The sequence below is a fragment of the Olea europaea genome, chromosome 20 (assembly GCF_002742605.1).
Source record: "Olea europaea var. sylvestris chromosome 20, O_europaea_v1, whole genome shotgun sequence".
NCBI classification, from domain to species: domain Eukaryota; kingdom Viridiplantae; phylum Streptophyta; class Magnoliopsida; order Lamiales; family Oleaceae; genus Olea; species Olea europaea.
In genome coordinates, this window is record NC_036256.1 from 530,215 (window position 1) to 555,243 (window position 25,029).

Sequence of the window (25,029 nt, forward strand, 5' to 3'; positions counted from 1 at the left end):
ATTGCATTATTTGACCATTTCCATTTTATCTTTTCCAATAGAATAAATATATGACCAAATATATCCATGAAGAAACACAAGAAAAATCATGCAATATTATTAAAACCAGAACCGTTCTACCATGAATGGTTTTGTCAACCACATCTGCACTTGCTTTTTTTTTTTTTTTTCCCTTTCTTTTAATGATTTTCCTCTGCAATTGATCAGTACGTCATTATGTCTTAACCTAGTTTCTGTTTGGCAACTCTCCAAACATTCTTCTCTATAATCAGATTATTTTCGATGTCCAGATGAAGCCATAAGGACACCAACAGCCACAACAAACATCGACAACATCCCCACGAGGAGTACATAGGTTCTTCTTGATGATCTTCGATACTCTCCAAACAGAAGTATACCCCAAAACGTGCTAACAAGTGGAAGTGCCTGCAGTTACAAATGAATAAAATTAAGGGTTGGTTTGGTATAGCTTAAAGAGTTGCTAAAAATTTAAATTTAAAGTCAACAATTAATTTTAATGACATATATATCATTGGACCAACAACTTTTATTGGAATCTGCTAAAACTTCTACCAAAAGTTTTATCAAACAACCGCTAAGCATACTTTATGAGGAAATTTAAAGAACCTAGAGGAGCATGGCTCATACTTGTGGTATGTGGTTCTTGCAAGGTTTATTCGTCTTTTGAACCTACTCAAATGCAGTTACCAAATAACCATACCAAGAAAGAAGTAAAAGATACTCTATGGCCCCATTTAGTGTGGCTAAAAAATTTGATAACGATATAAGTTAAAGTTAACAATTAATTTTAATCACATATTCATGAGATTCACCATTTTGATCAACTTTTAAACCATCGATTTTATCAATTTTTATCAAATCTACTAAAAATAAGACATCTGGCTACACCAAACAGGGACTATATGAGTTTCGGTAGGAGCAAAAAGAACACAAGTTTTAGACCTAAACAAGAAGTTAATAAAAAAATCTTATTTTCTAACTAGGGCTAGATTCCATCCGATCTTCTTTGAATGCTTGATCCGTATCAGTTATCAAATTCATTCATATTCAACCTTATGGCGAGGTTCTTTAATATGGTGTAGAATCACCATTTGTGCACAATCGAACTAACCTGAACTGCATCTGCTGCAGCGTATCCAGCAGCTTGACCTCCCATAAATTGAAGACCGTTCCCAAACCCGCACAAAAATCCAGCCAAAAGGGCCCAACCTCGACCATTCCAATCCGATAAGTAAGCCTTTATCGATGATTTGGGCAAGTTTAGAACGGGACGATACAGAAAACTGATATTTAAAATGACGGCGATCACAAAACAGGATACTGAGAAATAAAAGAATGCAGTATAGACGCTCAAGTGAGGAACGCCAGATTTTAATGTATGCCACTGATCATTAGTCGCCAGGTTGAATGCCGGTGAGAACAGAGAAAAACAGAATCCCGCAAAGAAAGTTATGGCTAAACCGATTAAACTTCCCTTCCCAAATACCTGCAAACACAGATATGGAAATTAAGAAACTTTTAGTAACTTTTTAATACAAAACTGCATGTAAAGTATGCAGTACTCGAGACGAAGGTATAGATTTCACTAACCTTAATTGCCCTTCTGTTCTCGAGTTCTATAAGAAAATTTGCTGTACCAAATTTTGCCTTCTCCTTGGTACCATTTCCATTCTCCAAGTCTTCCTTCGTAGCACTATTTGCATTCATTTCATTGGAGATAGGTGCATCCTTTATCCTGGTCAAGTTCAGGTTAAAATTTTACAAATCAATAAGATCGATAAATAAACCTCAAAAACAAACAAGTTGTCCAGCTTTATGTTCTATAGCATGACTATTACGCTGCGTTATCTTTGGAGAAACTAGTGAGTTTTGCTTTATTATCTGCAGCATTGGATGCATGCACAGCAGAACCAAAACAAACAGCAATCAGAAAGCATCCCACACCAGGAAATAGAATCTCGGCTCTGTTAATTTTGTCGTCTAAGTAGTAGTTTAAGGTTGTCCCTGTTACAAGACGAGCAGCACGTAAAACTTCAATGCTATGTCCCTACGAAACTTGCCATCAATATATAAGAAATAGTAATACCTATGACAACAGTTATGCTCGAAGTGACAACCTCGGTCACTGACAAACCGACAAATGCCCAAGCATATTGAGTTGCCAGATTTCCGAGGCTGAGGACAACCCCTCCAGCCATCGCAAACAAAACACTAGGAAAGTTATCCTACAATAATTTGTCGAAAACACAATAAAATTTGCAATTGTTAGGATTATAAATTACTCAAGTTCACAAGAAAACCAACCTGAGAAAGCTGATTTAGGAAATTTGGCTTCTGAATTGTACTATTTCCAATTTCACCAAATGTAAAAGCAATGATAACAGCAGCTAAAAGATTTGTCAACGTATAATCAAGATAAGTATGCTGAGGAAGTCGACCGCGCCTTTCCAGAAGCGTCAAAACTGCAGGCCATGTTCCTAAGAATAATAAAGAAAGGAGCATACATCCTATTGCACCTCCTTTACTCTCCACCAGATACATCTTTAAATCACTCGACAAAATCCTATCAGATCGAAGAAATATCAAAAATGGTATAAGATAATTTGGTCAGAAATAAAAAAATCAAACGATATCCATCCTTTAACGAGTCAAAGTACAAAGCAAGAATAGACTATCTTGATTAAACACTAACCAAGCTATTTTCTCAATAAATTTGGAGTCAGTTACTTAGGTCAAACTCCATTTTCGCTATTCCATTCGAAATGTTCGATTTCATGGAGCCTAATTATACTGTTTACTTGTTCTCTGGACTCAAGATCCACCTATTCAACGTTATATGAAGAAGTAAACATAATTCACAATATAAAATCCAAATTTCATATCGAAATAGAAAACAGATACTGAAGCAGTAAATAAAAATTGCCCAGAAAACTATTTGTTCATGTCATCATAATGAAAGAAAAAGATAGAACATTTACCAAATCAAAAGCAACAAGAATTGCTCCAAAACTTGTCCCTCCACCTGCAATTTCACTCTGTGGTTTAATTGGGAGAATGGGAACTTTTGACTAAGTTGCTTATAAGTAATATTAATGCATATGAAATGGTGTGCTGGGATGGGAATCTGTTTGTGGGATACTTAGAATCAAACGGATGAGATTCTCTGCCATATACATTAATTACGCAACATCAATGCCGTTTTTTAAGTGAAGAAAGTGGAAACAAAGAAAGTCAAATAATGCCCATAAAGAGAGTGTTAAATCTGTCTTTAGAAAATAGAATTGGAGTAAAACGCTGGGGCCCACATTTGCTGGTAATTGTGAATGAAAATCATTCACTAATCACTATAGTCCACTAATTTGGGGCCTTAGAAAAATGCGAACAAAATATCATTGCATATTTTTATAAGACATATGGATTAAAAAAATACTTTCGTTAATTTTAATTAATTACTTTAGTAACTAAATATATTAAAAAAATTTAAGGGTCAATTTGAAATTTTAATCAAACTTTAGTGACCATTTATAAAATTGAATCGAACATTTTTAAATCATGAAGTCATGAAGAAGTGCCCCGATTGAATTCTCTTTCAGTTTGACCAAATCTTTTAGCCGTGAAGAAGTGCCCCCAATCTAAACGGGACTGGACCGAGGGCCAGTCCAAGATCCGTTTTGACCCGCACTCTTGTTTGAAAATTCGGAATTTGAATTATTATCGTTTCATGATCTCACCAATTGAGATGAGAAATCTCACTTATAATTATGTGGAAATATGTAAAATATAATTAGTATTCCAAAATACTTATTGCTAGAATATCGATTTTTGGGCATCAAATATTCACGTATTAATCAAATAAGAGTATGTTTAGCACAACTACTGTAGAATAAACATTTACGAATAGAGTTTTTGCCTGAAAACCTTTTTCAAAGAGCTATTACTAAAAAAGTTGATAATTACTAAAAAGGTTGATAATGGTTTGATTGTCAACAAAAAGAGTGTTGCAAACATTAAGTCCCTGTTTGATTGTCATTAAAATAATATTTTAAACAGTGATTTAAAAAATATATATATATATATATATATATATATATATGATTAAAAGAAAGGAAAATTTTTGAATTTATGTATAAAATATTTTATTATATGAACGTGCAATTAAAAATAAATATGAAAAATAAAGGCTTTTAAAATAAAGAGAGTCCACATGGGGCTAAATTTCATTCTTGTGAAATTTTTAGAAGGAAATTAAGTTTTCGTTTGGTTCTCATTATTTGAAATTTTAATGGTTGAAATAAATTTTTTTGAAGAATATGAGATTAAAAAGAAAAAAAGAAAAAAATTGAGATTACATATAATATTATTTTTTTAAAAAATGTGGGATTGATTAAAAAAAAGAAAAAATAAATTATAATTGTAATGGAGGTAATGATACTAAGGAATATGCTCACGATCCGAAACAATTTCCTTGGCCCAAGGTCCGCCCACGGTGTCCTGCAAACTTAGCATTGACTGGTAAACCAAAACGGATTTAATAATTTCGGGGTTCGTAGGCCGGTGAGGCATGTGTAAATTGTTTTCCTTCATGCTAACTTTGGCCAATCAGCTTAACTGGTTTCTCAAGAAAATTAGGCTAAAGCTTCATTCTACAATATTTGACAAGTCAAATAAGTAAATCTTATCTATATTTATCTCGTCTTTCATTTTGTCTAATTTAATATACATCTAACGAGAGTATGACAAAGTAGTAGCGTAGAAAATACTTCATTCGTCCAAATGTTTTGTTCACAAGTCACTATCTTTCCAACGTCATGCAAAATTAGTCCTAAATGTCAGCCTCAAGCATTCTCGACTTAGGCAAAACTACAAAATCACAACAATTAATATAATTGAACAAAAAATTCTGATACATCTGTATATTAAGAAAGAAAAAAAGACGTTTAAACTTTTTTTTTGTCATAAGCTATTCTGTTTTATTTACTAAGCGTGAGATTAGATCCTCGTAGACATCAAGCCTGAAATCAAAAGAATTAGAGTGGACATAATTAAGGTAGTGCTACGATTCAGTGTCACACTAGTACCATTGTCGTTGTCGAAGCCAATTCCGTTTGGTGCAAGATTGGATACGGGAGGTGTATTTGACCCGGGAAATGGAATTGTGGGGCCGCCGCTCGTGTTTGGATTTCCTCCAGGTGTGAGTGGCGTCGGGGTTGGGGTTGGGGTCGGACTTGGTCCGTTATTACTACAAAAATTAAAGAAAAGCGAAATTAATTGAATACAATAACCAAGTCTGTTTTATCAACAAATTTAAAATCAACTATGTAAACCCAAAAGTCGCATACAATTACACATCAACTTCATGACAGCTCATTTAAGTATAATTGCATTTTGATGATTAGGAGCTGGGCTTGAAACAAATAATTTTTATTTAAGTAGGGCCCACCACCCTTTTTCCATTCATAAAATGATTTCGGCTTTTTTTACTTGAAGCTAACAAACTAATGGTAGTCCATTTCATCGTGCCTCTCAAACTCATATTAATAAATAATTATAATAGCAACGTATTTTTATAATTATGGAATCTAACATCACCCAAACCTACTGGTAAATTCAGGAAGACGTATGGCTAGAAGCTTCCAATGCGTGCCGCGATTAGTTCGATTAGAAATATTGTGAACCGGCTAAACGATCAAAACCCATTGCAAAACAAGTCCATTAGTGGAGTTCAACCTCGATTATACTTTCATTATTTATTTTTCTAGGTTAATGTCCTGGTCGAGTTTAAAAATATTTTCATTTTGCAAGACTCGAGACCCATACGCTTCCCGTACTACCTCCTTCCTTCCCCATCATTCAAAAATAAGTGTTAAAAAAAAAAACATTTTGGCAAGTATAAGATTCAATTTCTAATGGAAAAATCTTACAATATGGAATTTTTCTAGGGATTAAAGATCCATTTTTGGCAAAACTTTCACTTCAATAAATTCTATATAACATATCTAATGGTGGTCCAAAGTAGTCGAAAACCAAAAAAAAAAAATGCAAAAGAGATAAAATTTGCATTTTCTGACAGAAAATATTAAAAAAATGTAAATTTATATATATATATTTTACATTTGTAAGAGGCAAGTGAATTTGGAGCAGAATTTCGATTTAGTGCAACAGGGTGAAAATGATGATACAAAAGTGATTTTGAAAATATCGATTTTCATCCAATTTTACACACTCTTACAAAGCTACTTTAAACCAATTTCCCTAAAACACCACCACAAACAACTTTCATAAAAATTATCCAAATATATTCAAAATAACTTTTCACTTCTCAAAAATCTTGCATAAACGATTTTACACACCTGGGACTAGATGGATACACACAACCGGGAGCTGCTGCTGTAAATGATCAAAAAGAGAGAAAAAGTAAGTATTTCACAAACAAGTAAAAACCATTCTAATGCACAATTTGGCGCGATATTAACGAACAGTATTCTATCTTCTTTGTCTTCCTTCGCATACTTACAAGGGGCATTCTGAGTAACAGTAGTTGTGTTTGAGAAATTACAACTCCCAGCACTTTGGCCTTTCGTCTGGTAATAGCTATTTACTGCATAATTACAGTGGTCTTTTACCGTGTTTGGTTGGTAACAAGGTCCGTTCTGAAGAATTGGATTACAATCAGCACCAGCACCACAGGCATAGTCTATATTCTTCTGAAGAACAGGATCGCTCAATCCATCATTACATATACAATAAGTAGCATCTGGAAAATAATCGAAAAGCAAACAAATCAATTCGATTACTTTTGACTTAAGCCCAACCAAACATCTTTCTAAGCCCCAGAAAACAAGGTTTTCTATGAAACTATGAACTCAAAGCGGGAAACTATGAAAACCCCTAAATGGGACACCAAAAAATCAGAAAAAGCAAGAACTTACCAGAATGAAGAGTCATGCCTAGAAAAATCAGAAAATACGCTGCAAAAACAGCCATGATTATTTCAAGATCCTGAGTAAATTATGAGAAATTACTGGTTTAGGTGTTTAAGGTTGTCTTTGTCTTGGTAAGAGAGATAGAAATGTCGAGATCGAGAGAGAGAGAGAGAGAGACGAAGGGCGAGAAGGGGTGGCATTATATATTGCATTTACACAGAATTATTTAAGATTGTTTTTTTGGGGAAATTGAGAAAAAGAAAGCTGCAAGCTTTCGTCATGTACAATATATGGCCCAACGAACTATGTACGTGTCCACACGTGTGCGAAAATCTCAAAATTACGTGTTTGAAAAATATTATTCAAAGTCTCACTGACATTTATTTCCTTTTGAATAATATTTCTGATGGGGTATCGGCATCTGATGCTGGGGTACAACTCATGCCTTTGCAAAGTTCATCCCTTTTCTATAACGTTTAGGGATAATTGCAAAAATCTCAGAAATTTGAAATACTAACAGATATTCTTCAAAATGATTTCACCTACAACGTTTGAAAAGGTTGTGAATGACAACTGCAACAGATCAAAGCTTTGAAGAATGTCTGTTAGTGTTTCAAAAGCTTTGGACTTTTGCTGCAATTATCCCTATAGCTTATGAAATGCAATTATTGAAATTGAATTTTTATTTTATTTACTTGGAAGAGCAACAGCAGTATAACAAATGAAATTTTTTTGAAGTTTCATTTTTGCATCTACGTGAAATATTCTTGTGCTTGTGCTATATTTGCCTAAAATTTTTTATAAGAAATCAAATAATATACTAGACTGTATGTCTTTAAAGTAATTTCAAAGAGATTTTGCCGTAAAAAAATCTCAACTTCTCTTCTATCCATGTGTATGTTACATTCAGAATTGAAAACCATTTTAGACTGCACAAATCTCAGCTTCAATGGGTGCGATGGTTATATGCACTCTTATCTTCAAGTCAGACGATGATGAATATTGAGTGTGAGAGAAACACAATAAATAGAAGTATATTGGTGTAGGATTGTAGATTACTTACCCGTGAATGAGACAAAGCTAAGTATATATAGGTAGAAAAGACCTCCTCCACGCTTTACACATGAACTTATTTTAATGATTCACTTGTCATGTTCAATTGTGTTAATCCATAGTCATCATTGGCATGTGATTCTCATAGCTTGAATATATGCTAAAAAAGGCATGTAGCATGTCCATCAACTTGGACATAGGTGGCAGCAGAGAAGTATCAATGCATCGTCTAGGGTAGCAATAATATTTCATGCGAAGTATCTAAAGGCATGATCTAATTGCCTCAAAAGAGGCATGTGGAAGAGGTGATGCGAAGTGGAGTACTAATCTTGTTTCACATTTTTCTTAGTTGGCTGCAGCGTGGCCAGCATTGTAGGCAGAGATATAACTTGTATCATTATTTTTTGACAAGAAACGACATGACAATTAAATGAAAACCGAAAAGGATATATAAATAACGGATAAGTTATTGCCCTAATAACGAATCAGTTCCTCGACTAATTATCGCCATAATCACAAATATTTATTATGGATTGAGGCGAATAAGGAAACATGATTTTGCCGGCATATGTCTTATGTATGACCTAAATATTGGAGGGAAGGTTCCAAAATTATAATAAGTTCCTTTGAAATATGTACAGAGGGAGTGGTCAAGCTTTGTGTTTGTTCTCCAATGGTCACCAGTTTAAGTCCTCTCAGGACCACTTAGATAAGTAATCGACTGTAAATTTCAGGACCCCGTGGGATTACTCGAGGTGCGCGTAAACTGGTCCAGACACCTACGGTCATTAAAAAAATTAAGAATAAATAAACATATATACAGATGGATATTAAGGCCTACCATTTGTTGTACCTGCTAATTCTACTTCTGTCATCACTTAATCATTATTCATTAGCACAAAAATTAGTTGGCTTAAATAAAGACAGATAACTTTTTCCCTCTAATTTTCTATTTTATTAGTTTTATAATTAATTTATTTGTACTGCTGAAACGTAATCTGACAAAAATCTCTGTACATATAACATGATTGCTAATTTTATGAGGTTGGGGTGGGTTATATATATATATATATATATACAGGGCCGGTCCTAAAATTTTTGATGCCCTGTGCGACATTTTAAATGGTATCCCTTTCATGTAATAAAAAATATATGATGAAAGATATTTCAATAACATTATTTCATCGCAAAATATGAAATTTAAAATTTTGTTTATGAAACCGTTCAACCTACTAAACTAACAATTTCACATGAGTAAACTTTGAAATCAAAAATAGCAAATACCACGTGTAAATCTTGAAATGCAACAAATCGTGTAAAAATATTTGTTCTTGCATTTTTAGAAGTAAACTCACTAATATTTTCGTAACCATTATGTTTTGGCAAATCTTTTTCAATAGATGTCAAAACTAGCTCATTCAATTGTTCTTGTCACATGAGTGGTCACAAATAAGATTTTAATAACTTTAATTTTGAAGAACTTTCGATAGATGCTACAATAACTAAATTATCAATAGCAATAAATATATTCAAAAAGCAATCAAATCTTCTCAAATAAATCAATAAATCAAAGCTGTTTTTGTTTCTTTTGGTAAAAAAAAAAAATCACAAAAATTGAATATAATCACCTATTATTTATCATCCAACAAAAACTTACCCTTCTAGAACATAATAATAATAATAATAATAATAATAATAATAATAATAATAATAATAATAATAATAATAATAATAATAAAATAAAACATCATGAAATAGCAATTAACAAGTGTCCAACTGGCTCCAATAATAGATTGAACTATTGTAGAGTAAGTTACAAAGATTGACGATAGTGTTTCTTCTATTCTTTAATTGACTATTACTCGTGGGTTAAATGATGAAAAAGAGGGATACGATAAAAGGGAATCTAGTGTTAGCTCTGTACTCTCCACTTCAATCATTTGAATTTTGAGCTGCTTATTGTCTTCTTAGGTTGGCAGTTGATTAATGAAGTTAACTGGAGATTAGGACTAGTAAAATATATAGTTTATAATATTTTTTCCATATATGTTAAATTAAACGAATATAAACATAATATAATTTTTTTACTCTATTTTCATAAATATTGTGCCCTTTAACTTAATATAATAAAAATTTTAAATTTTAAAATTAATAAAAACATTATAAATATATACTTCTACACATATATACACTAAAAAAAATTGATGCCCCTATAATGCTGAGGCTCTGTGCGGTCCCTCAACTCGCGCACCCTCAGGACCACCTCTGATATATATATTTCATGAATCCATTCATTTTTTATTTTAATTTATTATTTTTATGTAATTCAGAAAATAGCTCCAATGGACGGTTGAATTGGTTCTCAAACTAACCACCTTACTGCATGAACACGACAGGTAAAATCTCATGCCAGTAAAAATACAAATATAATAATCAACATATAAAGATGAGAGATGCGTACAAAACAGGGCTATATAGATCACTCACATGCGGGGGTGTGTGAATTTTTTTAAAAATAATCAGCCCCGGCCCACTTTGCCATTTGAGTGGCCTGTAGCAAAATTCTATAAAGATTTGGATTACTCATTTTAACAAGGTTGAATATTTAAAATAAAACTCCAAAATTCAATAATCCCCAAAAAATAATATAACAGATGAATAAATGTGGTATATAAATCAAAAGAAAACTTGTAAATAGATGATATCTAAACCTCGCAGGAGCTCAAATCACACCTCAAACCATGACTTCATGAAGCATATCTAAACCTCGCACGAGCTCAAATCACACCTCAAACCATGACTTCATGAAGCTATATTGTAAGTCAAACACAACCTAAGAAAAATATCGACATGTACCCTTAAATATTTGATCGTTTTCATGTATATCTAGACTAACCTAGAAATGAAATTGAAGCATTTAGAATCTACAGCAAAGAAGGCCAGATCTACAATCCTTGTGTTTACGAAAATGTCGTCTATCCGCTTTTGCCATTCTTACAGGGCTGTTGTTCCATTCGTACTGTAATCTGGAGACAAAAGAACTATGTCGTTAGCGACTCATTAAACATCCTTAACATGGGGAAAACCAAACTAGTAGAAAAAAAGTTTACACTGGGAAGGCAAAAGATCGGGTGCTGGTAGCGGCACTGCTATCAGATCGAACAGAAAGGTTCCCGGAGAAAGGTGTTGGCCCCGAGTAAGTAACATGATCTCCTGCAGAGAAGCTGGCCTCTCCATCATCCCATTGAGCTTTCAGATTTCCATCCCCATGCTTAGAAATATTTATCGTCTCAAGGGCTTGATCGTGAGCATTTCTGGTACTTTTGTCCTTGCGGCCAGTGAATAAGACTTGGCCAAGAGACTGATTATCAGATCTATCATCGTGGTCAAGGAATTGTTTAACATTTTCGATGCCCATGTTACACCTGCTGCAAGTGGATGAAGAATTATCGTAGTTATCATCCTTCAAATGTTGTTCACGAACATTTCCTACACTGTCCTTGGGTATAGCGCATTGAACCGGGCTAGCGTCCAAATGATTATCCTCGGACTCGATAGATTGTTCGTTGACAGTTTCAATACTCTCATTCATGCTGCAAGCTTCTGCAGGTTTAGGTGAGTTGAAGTTGAATGTAATGCTTTCTGACTCCATTTTACTGTTGTATGATAAGTTGCCAGATTGGACCTTTTTATTCGCCTCTCTAGAAGGAATCTGCTGAGAAACCAATTAAAGACAGAATTAACTTCACGGAATTGAAAGCGATTTTAACAGAAACGTCTCGACCATCATTTTGAATTGTGGAATCAATGAAAATTTTGGAACACGAACCTGATCGAGTGGTTTTGCAGCTTCCTTTTCCTCACTGTTTAAAGAGTTGAGGAAAGATCTAAGGAAACTCCGCGTACCAAATTCTTGCACGGGAAGCATGTTATTTACGAAAGACCCTTCTGAAATATCACATTCGACCTTGCCAGGTGCACCAACCGTCGTTACACCTACCTGGATGGAGTCCTTTGGATCACATTCCCCAGTGGTATCCTTGTCAAAAGAAATTTTCGAGGCAAATTTTGGCTTGACTGGAACTAGTGATTTGCCATCTTCTTCTTCTTTCATCCCACATTCATTAACAGCAACGTCTTCGGTATTTTCCAAACACGATCCTGCTACTCCACCTCCTGCCATTGTCTCCTCTTTTGGAATCCATTCATCGATACATATGTCCTTGACAATGTGATAATTTACCTCTTTACAGCTTATTACCAACTCAGACAACTCACATTCCGCAATATTTTTATCAGTATACACATTTGGATCTGTCTCAGACAAATCTGAAGCAGCAACAGATGATACATCAGAACTTTTGGATTCAATTTCATTTGTACGGATTAAATCTTTAGCTTTCGAAGAACATTCTAGCTTTGGACTATTTGGCAAATGTTCTCGATCCTTCATGTCAGAAGCCAAGGGATCTGTAGCACCCTCACGATCATTATTGAACTGAAAATTTTCTCTAGTTGTGAAGATCCATGTATCTGCCTCCTTCCCAAAACTATCGTAACGGCATAATATCCCATTCCGATTTTCCTTCATGATCACCTTCGGTTCATCTGTGTCAAACACACTGTCGTTGTATTCAAATCGTTTAGAATCATCCTTACAGATAAGAGTTGAATGGTAAAACACAGGTTCGTTATCTGCAGGTCAATGTTCACTTCTCATTGACAGTAATTTAACTACCAGAACCTCAACTTCCCTAAAATGTAGGTCCCTAATGCAAATATGGATGCTCTTTCTAATCTACAACAGACTTCAAGATTTGACAAATACAAATAGAAATAACCATTCAACGCCAGAAAAAAGACAATGGTCGAGGGTAAAATTTCAAGCTCATACGGAAGGTTGAAGCTTTACCAGGTTTCATACTTCACATCACCCGAAGAAGTTTGCAGAATTCTCAAAAGCTGTGCAGCAGACATCCACTAGCCAGGCTTATAGTCTGCTTACATGAATGAAAGCCGAGTTAGAGCTTGCAAACACCCCGACCCCCATTAATCTCCATATATAAGCTCAATGGAAAAACGAAAGAAATAAGTGTAGACTGCAGTTAAGTATCTCACCAATTGGTGACAATATGTACTATGCTAATACGAGTTTACAGAAATAAAATCAGCATTGCTAGCTACGAAAAAATATATAGTATCAATTGCAACTAAAATGAATTGAAGAATCGAAGAAAAAGATGATCGAAAAACTCCAGTTCCAACTTAAAGCATCAAATACAGAATGTCACATAATTAAGGTTCTTTACAATTGAAAACGTATTCAAAAAATTCTTCTAGCCAGACAAAGCACTTGTTGAAAATTATCCAAACATTTTTTAAAGCAGTGTCTGAGTCTCAGTTGCAGTTTTGACTTTTCAAAAGCCTTGTCAAACTGGCCTTAGCTTCTCTTTCAAATACCCCGAATAGTTTCCCTTTTTGTTAATACTCCTTTACTGTGAAACTTTTCAGACTTAAGCTGTGGAATCTTCCCATAATTCAGGGACAAAGAAGAGGACAAAAAAGTCATCATTTTTAAAAATTCCCAACAAACTTTTTAGTTTTAACAACTGTAGTTTGTACATTTTTTAACCCTTTATCACTTAAACACCAAAATCCAGTCCTCACGGTTCAATCTAGATCTAATCTAACCCTTTAATTCAAAATAACTTAATCTAATATCCAAAAGAAAACATAAATTATACAAAAAAAAAAAAAAATATCCTTAAATTATTTAATTTTCAATGTGATGGAACAAAATTCATAATAATAAAACACCCAGAAAAAAAAATTAAAAAATAATACACAACTGGACTGGAGTACCTTTTTTAAGTTTGATCAACAGAGCAAAACTAGACTTTTCCCTTTAATCTACTAAGAAAAGACTGCAAATTTCCTTTTCACACTGCAAAATTTTAAGGATGAGTCAGATCAACCCAAAAATCTGAATAGAAGCTACGTACATATATAAGCATAAATATGAGAAGTTGAGTTTGTTTAAGATTGAGAGAGATAAGAGAGACATTTACTCTGTTTCTTCTAAGAAAATTGTAAAACAGTAATTTCTATTAAAATGGGATTTTGCAGTTGCGAAGTCTCAGCTGGCCCTCCTTTGATTTGCTGTGACTATATATTTTATCTATATTTCTGTGTCTATAAATATAGAGAGAAGGAGACGTGCATACACACAATTAGTGAATGACAGGGAGGTTTCTAGAGAGAGACTGTGTGTTTAGGTAGGTACATTTTTACAGCAAAATGCAGAAAAAAGGTTCAAATCTTCCATCACCCCGCCTGTCAAAAAAGTCCTCTCTCTCGATCAAATCCTTCTTCAACCCCACCGATCAATCTCTCTCTCTCTCGCCTCTCTCTCCCCCCCCCCCCCCCCCTCCTCTCTCCATTGAACCTCTCCTCCCTTATAATATTTGTGTATACATGTATGTATATGTGTACATTAGGTGGTGTAATAAATGGTGGGTGGAGATAGTTTTAAAGATCATTAATTATTGGGATTTAAAAGGAAAATAAATTTATTATTGTATACTTGTTTTTGATGATTCAAAATTGTCTAAATCTTTACCAAGTTAAAATTTTCTTTTCAGCTTGAATTGTTGTTCGAAATTTAAAAAGTGACAAGTTTCTTTGATAATCATGCCATGATTTAATGGAGACTTGAATACTTTTCTTTAATTAAAATTAATTATACAATTATAATTAAAAATTAAGGTTTAAGAATGAGTGGGACTAAATGAAATATTGTAGCAATGAAAATTTGATATTTTACCATATATAACGATAAGTCATATAAACAGAAATTTAATTGGTTAAATGTTGGATTGCACGTTGACATCAACTGTTTTTTGAAGCTCTTCCAGTGTTCTAATAATTTTCAAACCATCAAACTTTAAAACAATGATGACAAATCATAACATTGTTTTCTTTAGAAATAACACACGGGCATATAAGGTCATTAATAAACCGACATCATATTACAATTTTTTGTTAATTGTACAACATTTTAATTGTAACGAATGTCATTATTTTATGTTCATTCTGGCATTTATTTATTTTTTTGCCGTATTTATTCTCACCTTTGTTAATTAACACATCTCGGAGTTTGTAAACCGTCAAAATAATTCATTTGAAGTTTGTAAAAAGATAAATAATCATTCGTATTTCTAAATAAACAAGACAAACAACAAATACAAATGTTTGACCAAATATTTTCCTCACGTAACCCATTATTTGAACATAAAGTGTTATTAAAGACAAGATATATTAATTACTGAAGGTTAAAGATGGGAATGCTGTGAAAAAATTGAGAATATAAAAACTAAAATGAACAAAAATTGTAGACCTTAATTACAATTAAAATGGCGTATTTAACAAAAAATCTGGTGCGAATATAATCGCTATTATCTAGATAATATATTTTTTTTTATTATTATTATTTTTTTTTTTGCAAGATTCAACTTTCACAACTGCTCTAACCCCCTCGACCCCCCCCCCCTTCTATTTTTCAATATTTTCATTGATTCCCTTTATGGATATTATAGCAAAAAGGCTTTATAACGGGGGAAATTCATGAATACAATACTTTAAATACATAACTTCGCCTTTAATGAACTTACAAAAATATTTAAAAAATCAAGTGATAAATTATATTAATATATTATATATTTTAAGATATTACTGTAAATGAAATTTAGGAAAATTATTCTAAATTAGAATATTTAATTGACAATATCATATCCTAATATATATCATTTAGTCATTAAAGATAATTGTTTCTCTTACCTTCCACTTTTTATCTCTCGGGATAGTCTTCTCTGCTCCAAAATCTTGGATTTTTTTTTTTTATTTTTTTTTCAAAAATTAAGTGGTCATGTTTTGTGAAATCTAATAAAATTTTGTGATCTATAATGCAATTAAACAAGTCATAATTACGTATTAATCAAATTAAAATCGAAAGTCACAGTCATAAAGACATAATTTGTAGGCCACAATTTACATATTTAATTATACGCTTTATAGGTAACAAATTCCTTATTGGCCACAAATTAATAAATCAATTGGTCATGATCACTCTTCCTTTCACCCCCAAGCCACTCCATCACCGTTGACACTTCTCAAATGGCCGACATCACTTCAAACCCATGACAACAACTACCTCCGCCTCGAACCCACCACCACCAACACTTACATCTACACCTGCAATACACAACCACCATCGCAACCTCCAAACCACCGAACTAATCTGCTACAGGTATAATGACACCATCTTCGTCACCATCCAAGTTGGCCACTACCTCAAATCCACAATCACAACCACCACCTCATCTACCTTAAACCCACTACCAGCTCCATTTGCACCTTGAATCTACAATTACCACCACCACCACCACCATCATCACCACCACCTATCAGACAATCGTCAACACCACAACCATGACATTTAGCTTCAACACATCGTAGATCCACTACCTAGCTACAATAAACCACCGATGCAAAAGCACAAAAGCGCACAAGAAGAAGTAGGTTCTGGTCCAATTGTTGAAGACTCATGGCTGGAGTAGTGGCGGAATGGGATGGCAATGCCATGAGTGTAAGTCTGTCTCATGTGGATCCTATTGACGTCGCTCGAATTCAAGGTTTTTTAAGATTCTAATTCACTAATTTAGAACAAAAATTATGTATGTAGAACACTATTTTCACAGAAAAACTGGCTAGAAATCTCACATTTTGCAGCCCCCTATGATGATAACAAAATGCAGAAAAATCACCCACCCCTCCTGCTATTGTGTCTTATCTGTGCAATTCTGTACATGCAACACGTCTCAATTTAGAAGACTTTCTTGTAGATTTTGGGCTCCACAATGGTGTTTTGGGGCCAATTGAAGGTAGGGTCTCTTCGGAAGGTGATTTCTTCGATTGTAGATGGCGAAAAGTGGTGTTAGCAATGGCAATTGACGTTCATAGGACTGTGAATAGATTTTACAGAGGAAAAAAACTATTACTGTGAGTGGGAAAATAATGGGTGGGAATGAGGTGAAATTAATGGGAAAAATATGGTAAAATAAAATTAATTATATTATCTAACTTCTATTAAAAAGTTCAACGGGTTACCACTGTTGAAGAAACAGTAAATGAATCCCAATTTACTGTACAAGAGAAAAGAAAATGACGTCATTTTTATCTATATATTTTTCCTACTTTTCACTGTTGAATTTCTTTTTTCCCTTCTTTCTTTCTCTTCTTTAGCTCACGTCTATCCTGATTTTTGCTCCTTATTTTCAGTGACCATACTAGCCAACCATACTCCTTATTTTCAGGTACAACAATTTCTAAATAGTAGAATTGATGAATATAGTCTAATATTCAAATATTCACGAAAGGTTGCGTACTAAGGTAACAAAATAGTTCCATAGACAGGAGCTAACTTAATTGTTTAATTACGTGCCAAAATGATACATAAGACACCCACCCAGTTAAAATCAATAAGCTCAATGACAAATAAAGGGGAACTTTCAATCCTATCAATCATATTTCTTTTCAATCTCATATAGTTCATATAATTTTGCACATAGAATTGATCATTTACTGGGGAATAATTCTTTTTTCTTTTGCTGTTGATTTGTTAAAGTTTTCTAAAAAAAAGCACATTGAAGGGTCTTAGAAAATCATGGATGCTCTAAAGGACAAAAATTCAGCATTATTGTGATCTATAGCATGAGAGTAAGTAAGAGGACAATGGCAAAATCCAGTATAATACATATACGTCGATTTATAATTTGCAAACCGTCTCTCTGCAAAGTGTGTAGATTTTGGTTTTTCTCTCCGCACAGTGCGAAGAGAGTGCCATATGTATCTCTCTGCACAGTGCGGAAAGTTTTTCAGGAAAGTTTTTTTTTTGTCTCATGAAATTTATAAAAACTAAAATTATTATTATTTTTTTAATGTTGATGGCATGATGCGTGTATGGAAGAATATTTGTCAATCACTATAAACAAAATTATTCACAAAATGCAAAAAATAAAAATGCATAATAAATCTTCTTATTATGCTAATAAAATTATAATAAATTTTTTTTTACAAATAACATAAAAAAATTATTTTTATCTTCAACAAAAATAACGCATTTAAAAATTAGCAATTTCATAACAATTTTTTTTATTCTCAAAAATACAATTATAAAAAAAGAAACAATATTGAATTACAACATTTAATATTTAAGAAATTCAATATTAAATAAATTTTATATATTTATAACAAATTATAAATCCATATATGCAGCTTATCGTATATAGAGCTTACCGTATATGCTACCTACTATATTTGTAGCCTACCGTATTTGCAGCTTACCGTATATACCGCCTATCGTATTTGCAACTTACCGTATATGCTGCTTACTGTATAGCTACATCTATAGAGGTTAACTTTCTTCGATACATATTTGATGGATGAAATAAAAGTCCAAATAATGCATAAATTCTACATATAGTATCAACTTTATCGCTACATAATCCTGTTATTTCTGAAAAAAATGTTGGTGATTGGTTTAAGAATAGACGAGCTTGTGAAAGAAAGATAAAGCAGACGTGCATTAAGAATCCTCAACTGAAAAATCTGATGCACGAAGTACAACCTCGTTCTGTAGTTCATTCTGATGGACATTTAAGGACTCTCAATTTATCAGATTGATATTTAGTAATGTTTATGCTTTTTTGGTGCTTGTATTTGTTTTAATCAGATTTTGTTCGAAAAAAAAAACAGGTGGTACGGAGAGATGGCACATGAGTTCAGAAGTCTCTGCACACTTCGGAGAAATCAGTTTACTAATTTTTTTCTTAGCAGTTTGAACAAACTAAATTTGTAGTTTTTTTATATAATAATTATGTTTAGTTTATCTGTAATTTTTAGTTTGTCAATCTTTATTGTGTTTTAATTTGTTTATTGGTTGTTTTTTTTCAGAAAAAAATTCGAAAACGACAAAACACTCTTCCGGGATTATTTTTTAGATACGTTTGCTAGATTTGGTTAAAAATGAATTTTATTATTAAGATGTAAAGTGCTAAATGGTGGATTGAAATAAAAATAAAATAAAATAATGACTAATGAGATTAAGAAGAAATAAAAGTATAATTTTACGTAATTAACAAAAGAATAGTTTAGTTATAAAAAAAAACAAATGCTTCGCACAGTGCGAAGCACTAACTAGAATGCTCCACACTATGCGAAGCAATTTTGCTATGGTTAAGTGCGGAGGAATTTGTTATGATTAAGACTGCAAAACCAAAAAATTGGTTAATATGTGGTTCAAATTATTTGATTACTCAGTAAAACAATTATTAAACAATTAAAAATTACTAATTTAGTAAATAAAAATTTAAATTAAAACAAAAGGGAAAAAAAGGAAGGAAATACTCCGCATAGTGTGGAACACTTGTTAGAGTTGCTCCGCATAGTGCAGAGCACTTGTTGGATTGCTCCGCACAGGCGTGCGGGGCCACTCTACACTATGCGGAGCAAGCATGGGAGCATTTGCTCCGTACAGTGTACGGAGTAAATTTTTTTCCTTTTCTTTTATATTTTTTTCCTTTTGTTTTCTTTTGGATTGAAATTATTATTTACTAAATTATTATTTATTATTAATTGTTTATGTCATGAGCTACTTTGAAAGTTTGGAACTCAGTTTGGATCCGAGCTCTCCACACAGTTTGGAGAGTGGAGCAACTCCGCACTTTGCTTGGCACTTTGCTCCGAGCAAAGTGCGAAGTTTTTCCGCACAAAATGTGCAGAGTTACTCTATCCAAATAGTTTGGAGAGCATACAAATGGATTAAAAAAAATTTAAAAAATCTATGCCTCTCCAAACTGTTTGGAGAGTTTGATACTAATGGATTAAAAAAAAAAATCTAGGCCTCTCCAAGTTGTTTTGGAGAGGGTTTGGAGCTCAGTTTGGATCTGAACTCTCCAAACAGTTTGGAGAGTGAAGCAACTCCGCACAGTGCGGAGTCCACACTTTGTGTGTGCACACTTCCCAGCAATTTTTTTTTTTTGCTAGCATCTACAATAAAATTAGCAAAACTTAATGCTCGATTTAAACTGCTTGGAGAGTTTGTCCAAACTCTGCAAACATTTTGGAGAGTTCGAGACTTTGGCCAAACTTTCCAAACTATTCGGAGAGTTTAGAGAATTCTCCAAATTGTTTGTAGAGTTTGGAGAACATAGTATTTATTAATTTATTTTTTATTTTTATTATTATTTTACAATAGAGAATTTGGAGAACATCGTATTATTATTATTATTATTATTATTATTATTATTATTATTATTATTATTACAATAGAGTGTTTGTCCAAACTCTCCAAACTCTCCGTAGAGTTTGGAGAAGATCCTAATTTTTTTTTCTTTTATTTTCTTTTACATTAAACTCTATTTAGAAAATGGTGTGGAAGTGGAGGCCATTCTTACCCATTTCGCCTAGGAGAGCAAGGGAAATGGGATGCCATGAAGAATATTTTTGAGAATTTGAAAAGCAGGGGACATCAGAGTGGTGCAATTTATGCCGTTTTGGTCGATATATATGGGCATTATCGAAAATTCCAAAATGCTGAACATTACATAGGCACATTATGAAACTTGCAATTTCATCAAATTTAAATTGCACACTTGGAGTACGTACACTGGTTAAGAAGATAGAAATCAAGAGTTTCTTTTTACTTTATTACCTGATCACAATTAAGTTAGGTTGAGTTTGAGATATGACAACTCATCATAAATTGTAGTAAGTCAATCAACCTCTACGAGATAGGGTGATTTATCCTGGTTGCTAAAATGAGATTTTGGTATGACATACAATGTGATACATGGGGACAAGGTAACAAATTTGAACAACAGAATAATACTTGGCCAAAGTAGAGTTTTTACTATAAGAAAATCATCTACATAGATCAAAATATTTAAAAGGATGGCATTTGAAAGTCAAGAATATAGTTTAGATTTCTTCAATAATTCTCAAAGCTATTAGAAAAATTATCGTAGACATTTAGCTTTGATGAATTCTTGTAATTATGTTTCAATGAAAGAGGACTAATAAATTTACAATAATTTTTTTTTATTACAAATAGCATAATTTTTTTTTTTTTATCTTCAACAAAAAATACATTTAAAAATTAGCAATTTCATAATCATCATTTTTTTAAATTCTCGAAAATACAGTTATAAAAAAGAAAATAATTTTGAATTACAAAAATCAATATCTGCGAAATACGATATTTAAAGACAATATGTGCAAGTATGGTATGCTGTAAATACGGGATGATACTAATACGGTATATTGTAAATACGGTATAATGCAGATACAGTATACTGTATATATAGTAAACTGCAAATACGGTATGTGTAAATATGATATGTTGCATATACGGTATGTACAAACACCAATATCTACCAAATACAGTATCTAAAGACGATATATGCAAATACGGTATGCTGTAAATACAATGTGCTGCATATACGGTATGATGCAAATATGGTATGCTGTAAATACGGTATACTGCATATACAGTAAGCTGCAAATACGGTATGCGTAAATACGATATGTTGCATATACGGTATGTAAAGTGCATATACGGTATGAATGAATCCGATTTCGTCCACTACGATAAATTTCAATACCGTATATGCTGTCTACCTTATTTGCAGCTTACCGTATATACCGATTTTTGCATTTACAAATACCGATAATGCAGTACACCATACATTCACTTACCAAACCGAATGTCAGAAAAAAATTTAGATTTTTATTTTTTCAACATAAGCATAAAATAAATATTAAAATATATGAAGGACAAAATATAAAATGCATATAAATATGCAAGTTGATTTATAATTTTGTACTCAATTTTCAATTTTCCAATATTGAATTACACAAAATTAAGAAATATAATCTTCACATTCAACTCAATCATATCAACACTATCAAATAATACATGTAAAATAGTTTGTATAACCTTGTATATTTCTTATTCAAGTATGAAGTATACAAGCATATTTTTTCTAGATAACATAATACTATTACAATTGTAAAAATAATTTGCAATCATTTTCTTATATCATGGAAATATTTCTAGATATTACTTCAAAAGCTTTCAAAAAAACTAAAATTCAAACGCTAATAAAAATACGATAAATACAAAATTCGTGCAACGCACGTAACAGTTACTAGTATTATATATAAATAATATTAAAATGCTATTTATCACCCGAATATTGAAAATACAATTTTAATGCCTTTTTGTTTAATTTAGTACTGAAAATGTATGATTTTGCTTAATTTTCCCTTTTGGAAGAAAAAATATATAATTATTAACTTTTTAAATATACATGTTCAAATTTGTCAAACTTAAGAAATTCTTTAAAAAAAAAATAGGTGGTATTAATTAGATAGATAACTAAATATGTTAAGATCACAATAATCTACAATTTATGGTAAAAATTTATTTGCTTGTCACAATCATAGAACGCCATAGTCATAAATTACAAATTTTATAAATCACGACTTATTTTTCGATCATAAATTATCAAATTAATTGGTCATAACTTATTTTTCAATCACAATTTATCAAATTAATTAATCATAACTTTTTTTTGAATCACAAAATATCAAATTAATTTGTCACAATTACTAAACTAACCGGTTACATCCCCTATCCTAATCCACCATCATTGGTACCACCGGAAGCATCGCTGTCGACTTAGATCCACCATCACTTCTGATAAACCACCACCTGCGCCAACAATATCGCCACTTCACCATCACCGCCTCCACTGCAACCGCATCATCATCCATACATAGAGATCACCAAAACCACCTACAACAAACCACCACCCGTATTAATAATCCCTGCCACCATTACAACCACACCACCGCACACATATACAAATCGACGTCATTTCCATACACACCGATTTTCGCGCACATACACATATCAACCATGGACACTGCACACACACAGAGTTTGTCCATCGTCGCTGTAGGGAGACCGACCATTAAATTAGAAAGAGCTGAATAGAAGCCATTAGATAACAACAAGAAACAGTGATGCTTACCGCTGCTTATAACAATGACGATTGTGCGTGCGATTGCTTTGCCACGCAATGTAGTGGCCTCTATCGATAGTTGTGTAACATGCTTGTGAAATGAGTGGAATGAACAGTCGAAAGTGGAACTAATGTTTCTAGGATTTTTTTTTTTGGAAAATGAATTTGGGTTTAGGGTGTGTCGTGGAATTGGTTAAGTGGAGTGGGAGTGGGGGTGTCGTGGGGTGATACCCAAAGAATATCTTAGTCATTTGATTATTCAATAGAAAGTTAAAAGGCAGGATTTGTGATAATTTCTCATAAGAGTATTTTTAAGATATTTTTTATTTTAATTTTTCAAAATAAAGAATTTTGGAAACTGGCTGTCTATGTTTAATTTATAATGATGATATTTAATGAGTTACAAATTTCAATACTTTAATTATTACAAATTATTCAAATATTAATAAAATTGATCGATCATTAACATATAAAAAATTTAGTAAATAAACAATGAATGAAATCAATAAATATTTTTTGAAAAAAAAGAGGCAAAATAATGGGTCAAAATAAAAAGTAACATAGAGATCTCTTACATACATGACACTTCGAATCTGGAATAACCCAAATCATGACGCGTTGAGTGAGTAAAAGAGATAGACAAATCCTCATTTTTTTTTATCTGATATCGTCGTGATTTGAATGAACAGTCTTATTATGACAATTACTTACATGATCTTTCCACTAAAACATCATGAATCATGCTCTACGTCCCTCACTTTAAGTGATAGTAAGGACTCATTTTATTTAACAAGATTTTTGCTTTTTATAAAAGAGTTTATCGATAAAGTTATTGAACAATTATCTCTATGGAGTTCTTCCGTTCAAATAAAATACTTTCATAAACTTTACACAATACCAAAATCTTCTTTTCTTTTTTAGTTTTACTTCATGCACATTCATTTTGATAGTTTTGTTTACATTCACGGATGTGACACACAATTTTGCCATTAATTTGTCGAACACCTATTTAAATTATGATTGTACTACATGTACTTACTAGATTTACATAATGGTTTACATACATAATAAGGTATGATTAAATAAGAATTTCTTTAACCAAAAAAAAAAAAAAAACTTTCTTTTTTACTTCTCATTTATATGTAAATCATTATATAATCACTTATGCATAAGCAACATTATTCTTTAAGCCCACGTTTGGCCCCAATTATTTCACATTATAATTTTCTCTCTCTTATTTTTAACCACACAAATTTTTATAAAATAATATTACACGTATAACAAAAAAATTTCTTTATTTTTAACTACACATTCTCTAGAAAACACTATTTCAAAAATTATAATACCAAATACCGAGGCCAACAGGGCTAAATTAATGGTCGAATTGTGCTACAATCACATAACAATTTATATAATAATTCACCAACAAATGATATGATGAGATTTAATTGAATTAAATTTTTATTAATCAAATAACTTCTTCACTTACATTTTGCCATCTTATCGATATGTAAAACATCATGTACCAAAAGCACCTTCCGTAATGGCCTCGATTTTGATACCTAAGGGGATGCAACTAGTTTAAGAATTTATCTGGTTGCGTAGAAACAGTTTTGCCAGAATTTCACAGTTTGGTATGGGCTTTTTTTGCTTTTTTTTTTTTTTTTTTTATTCCTGCCATTGTCTAACCAAAAAAAATCTACCAAGTGTCTTTCGACAAATTTTTTCTGTACACGTAGCAAGCTTGTTAGTTTAATTCTTTTCTTTTTCTTTTTTGCTTGGACAATTGCTATTTTTGTTTGGGCTTTTTTTTCTTTTTTTTTTTTTTTTTAATTCCTGCCATTGTCTAACCAAAAAAAATCTACCAAGTGTCTTTCGACAAATTTTTT

At 32.3% G+C, this 25,029-nt stretch overlaps 3 protein-coding genes across 9 annotated transcripts; all 3 read right to left on the reverse strand.

Moving 5' to 3' along the window:
• Positions 1 to 72: 72 nt before the first annotated feature.
• On the reverse strand, positions 73 to 3,214 carry LOC111369318 (ureide permease 1-like). Its single transcript, XM_022990791.1, has 7 exons — positions 3,000 to 3,214; positions 2,326 to 2,584; positions 2,108 to 2,246; positions 1,860 to 2,025; positions 1,612 to 1,756; positions 1,133 to 1,507; positions 73 to 426 (listed from the first exon to the last, which is right to left on the reverse strand). The coding sequence occupies exons 2-7, from the start codon at positions 2,560 to 2,562 to the stop codon at positions 274 to 276; spliced, it is 1,215 nt and encodes a 404-aa protein (XP_022846559.1). The 5' UTR covers positions 2,563 to 2,584; positions 3,000 to 3,214; the 3' UTR covers positions 73 to 273.
• Positions 3,215 to 4,766: 1,552 nt separating this feature from the next.
• LOC111369319 (PLASMODESMATA CALLOSE-BINDING PROTEIN 3-like) lies at positions 4,767 to 7,151 on the reverse strand. The gene is made up of 4 exons (XM_022990793.1): positions 6,951 to 7,151; positions 6,536 to 6,775; positions 6,372 to 6,408; positions 4,767 to 5,260 (listed from the first exon to the last, which is right to left on the reverse strand). Exons 1-4 carry the CDS (start codon positions 7,003 to 7,005, stop codon positions 5,011 to 5,013), a joined length of 582 nt encoding a protein of 193 aa, XP_022846561.1. The 5' UTR covers positions 7,006 to 7,151; the 3' UTR covers positions 4,767 to 5,010.
• A 3,494-nt stretch (positions 7,152 to 10,645) lies between these two features.
• LOC111369320 lies at positions 10,646 to 14,382 on the reverse strand. Of its 7 annotated transcripts, XR_002698104.1 has the most exons (7): positions 14,066 to 14,382; positions 13,860 to 13,941; positions 12,910 to 12,994; positions 11,827 to 12,619; positions 11,108 to 11,712; positions 10,764 to 11,023; positions 10,660 to 10,708 (listed from the first exon to the last, which is right to left on the reverse strand). XR_002698104.1 is itself a non-coding variant. In XM_022990797.1 (6 exons), exons 3-6 carry the CDS (start codon positions 12,972 to 12,974, stop codon positions 10,915 to 10,917), a joined length of 1,569 nt encoding a protein of 522 aa, XP_022846565.1. In that variant the 5' UTR covers positions 12,975 to 12,994; positions 13,860 to 13,941; positions 14,066 to 14,382; the 3' UTR covers positions 10,646 to 10,914. The 7 variants fall into 7 exon arrangements, 6 of the variants coding, with proteins under 6 accessions (XP_022846565.1, XP_022846562.1, XP_022846563.1 ...); XM_022990797.1 differs by having other exon boundaries at positions 10,646 to 11,023; positions 11,108 to 11,709; XM_022990794.1 differs by having other exon boundaries at positions 10,646 to 11,023.
• Between the last annotated feature and the right edge of the window lie 10,647 nt (positions 14,383 to 25,029).

Bases quoted from the DNA above. Each gene is read 5' to 3' on its own strand.
- LOC111369318 (XM_022990791.1), bottom strand. From the start codon at position 2,562: ATGTATCTGGTGGAGAGTAAAGGAGGTGCAATAGGATGTATGCTCCTT. The intron at 2,247-2,325 runs GTTGGTTTTCTT...AAATTATTGTAG, and splicing joins TCCTAAATCAGCTTTCTCAG to GATAACTTTCCTAGTGTTTT. The intron at 1,508-1,611 runs GTTAGTGAAATC...CTGTGTTTGCAG, and splicing joins AGAACAGAAGGGCAATTAAG to GTATTTGGGAAGGGAAGTTT.
- LOC111369319 (XM_022990793.1), bottom strand. From the start codon at position 7,005: ATGGCTGTTTTTGCAGCGTATTTTCTGATTTTTCTAGGCATGACTCTT. The intron at 6,776-6,950 runs GTAAGTTCTTGC...ATTATTTTCCAG, and splicing joins AGGCATGACTCTTCATTCTG to ATGCTACTTATTGTATATGT. The intron at 6,409-6,535 runs GTAAGTATGCGA...GATCATTTACAG, and splicing joins TGTTACTCAGAATGCCCCTT to CAGCAGCTCCCGGTTGTGTG.
- LOC111369320 (XM_022990794.1), bottom strand. From the start codon at position 12,974: ATGTCTGCTGCACAGCTTTTGAGAATTCTGCAAACTTCTTCGGGTGAT. The intron at 11,713-11,826 runs GTTCGTGTTCCA...TTGGTTTCTCAG, and splicing joins CTGCAAAACCACTCGATCAG to CAGATTCCTTCTAGAGAGGC. The intron at 11,024-11,107 runs GTAAACTTTTTT...TTTTGTCTCCAG, and splicing joins CGATCTTTTGCCTTCCCAGT to ATTACAGTACGAATGGAACA.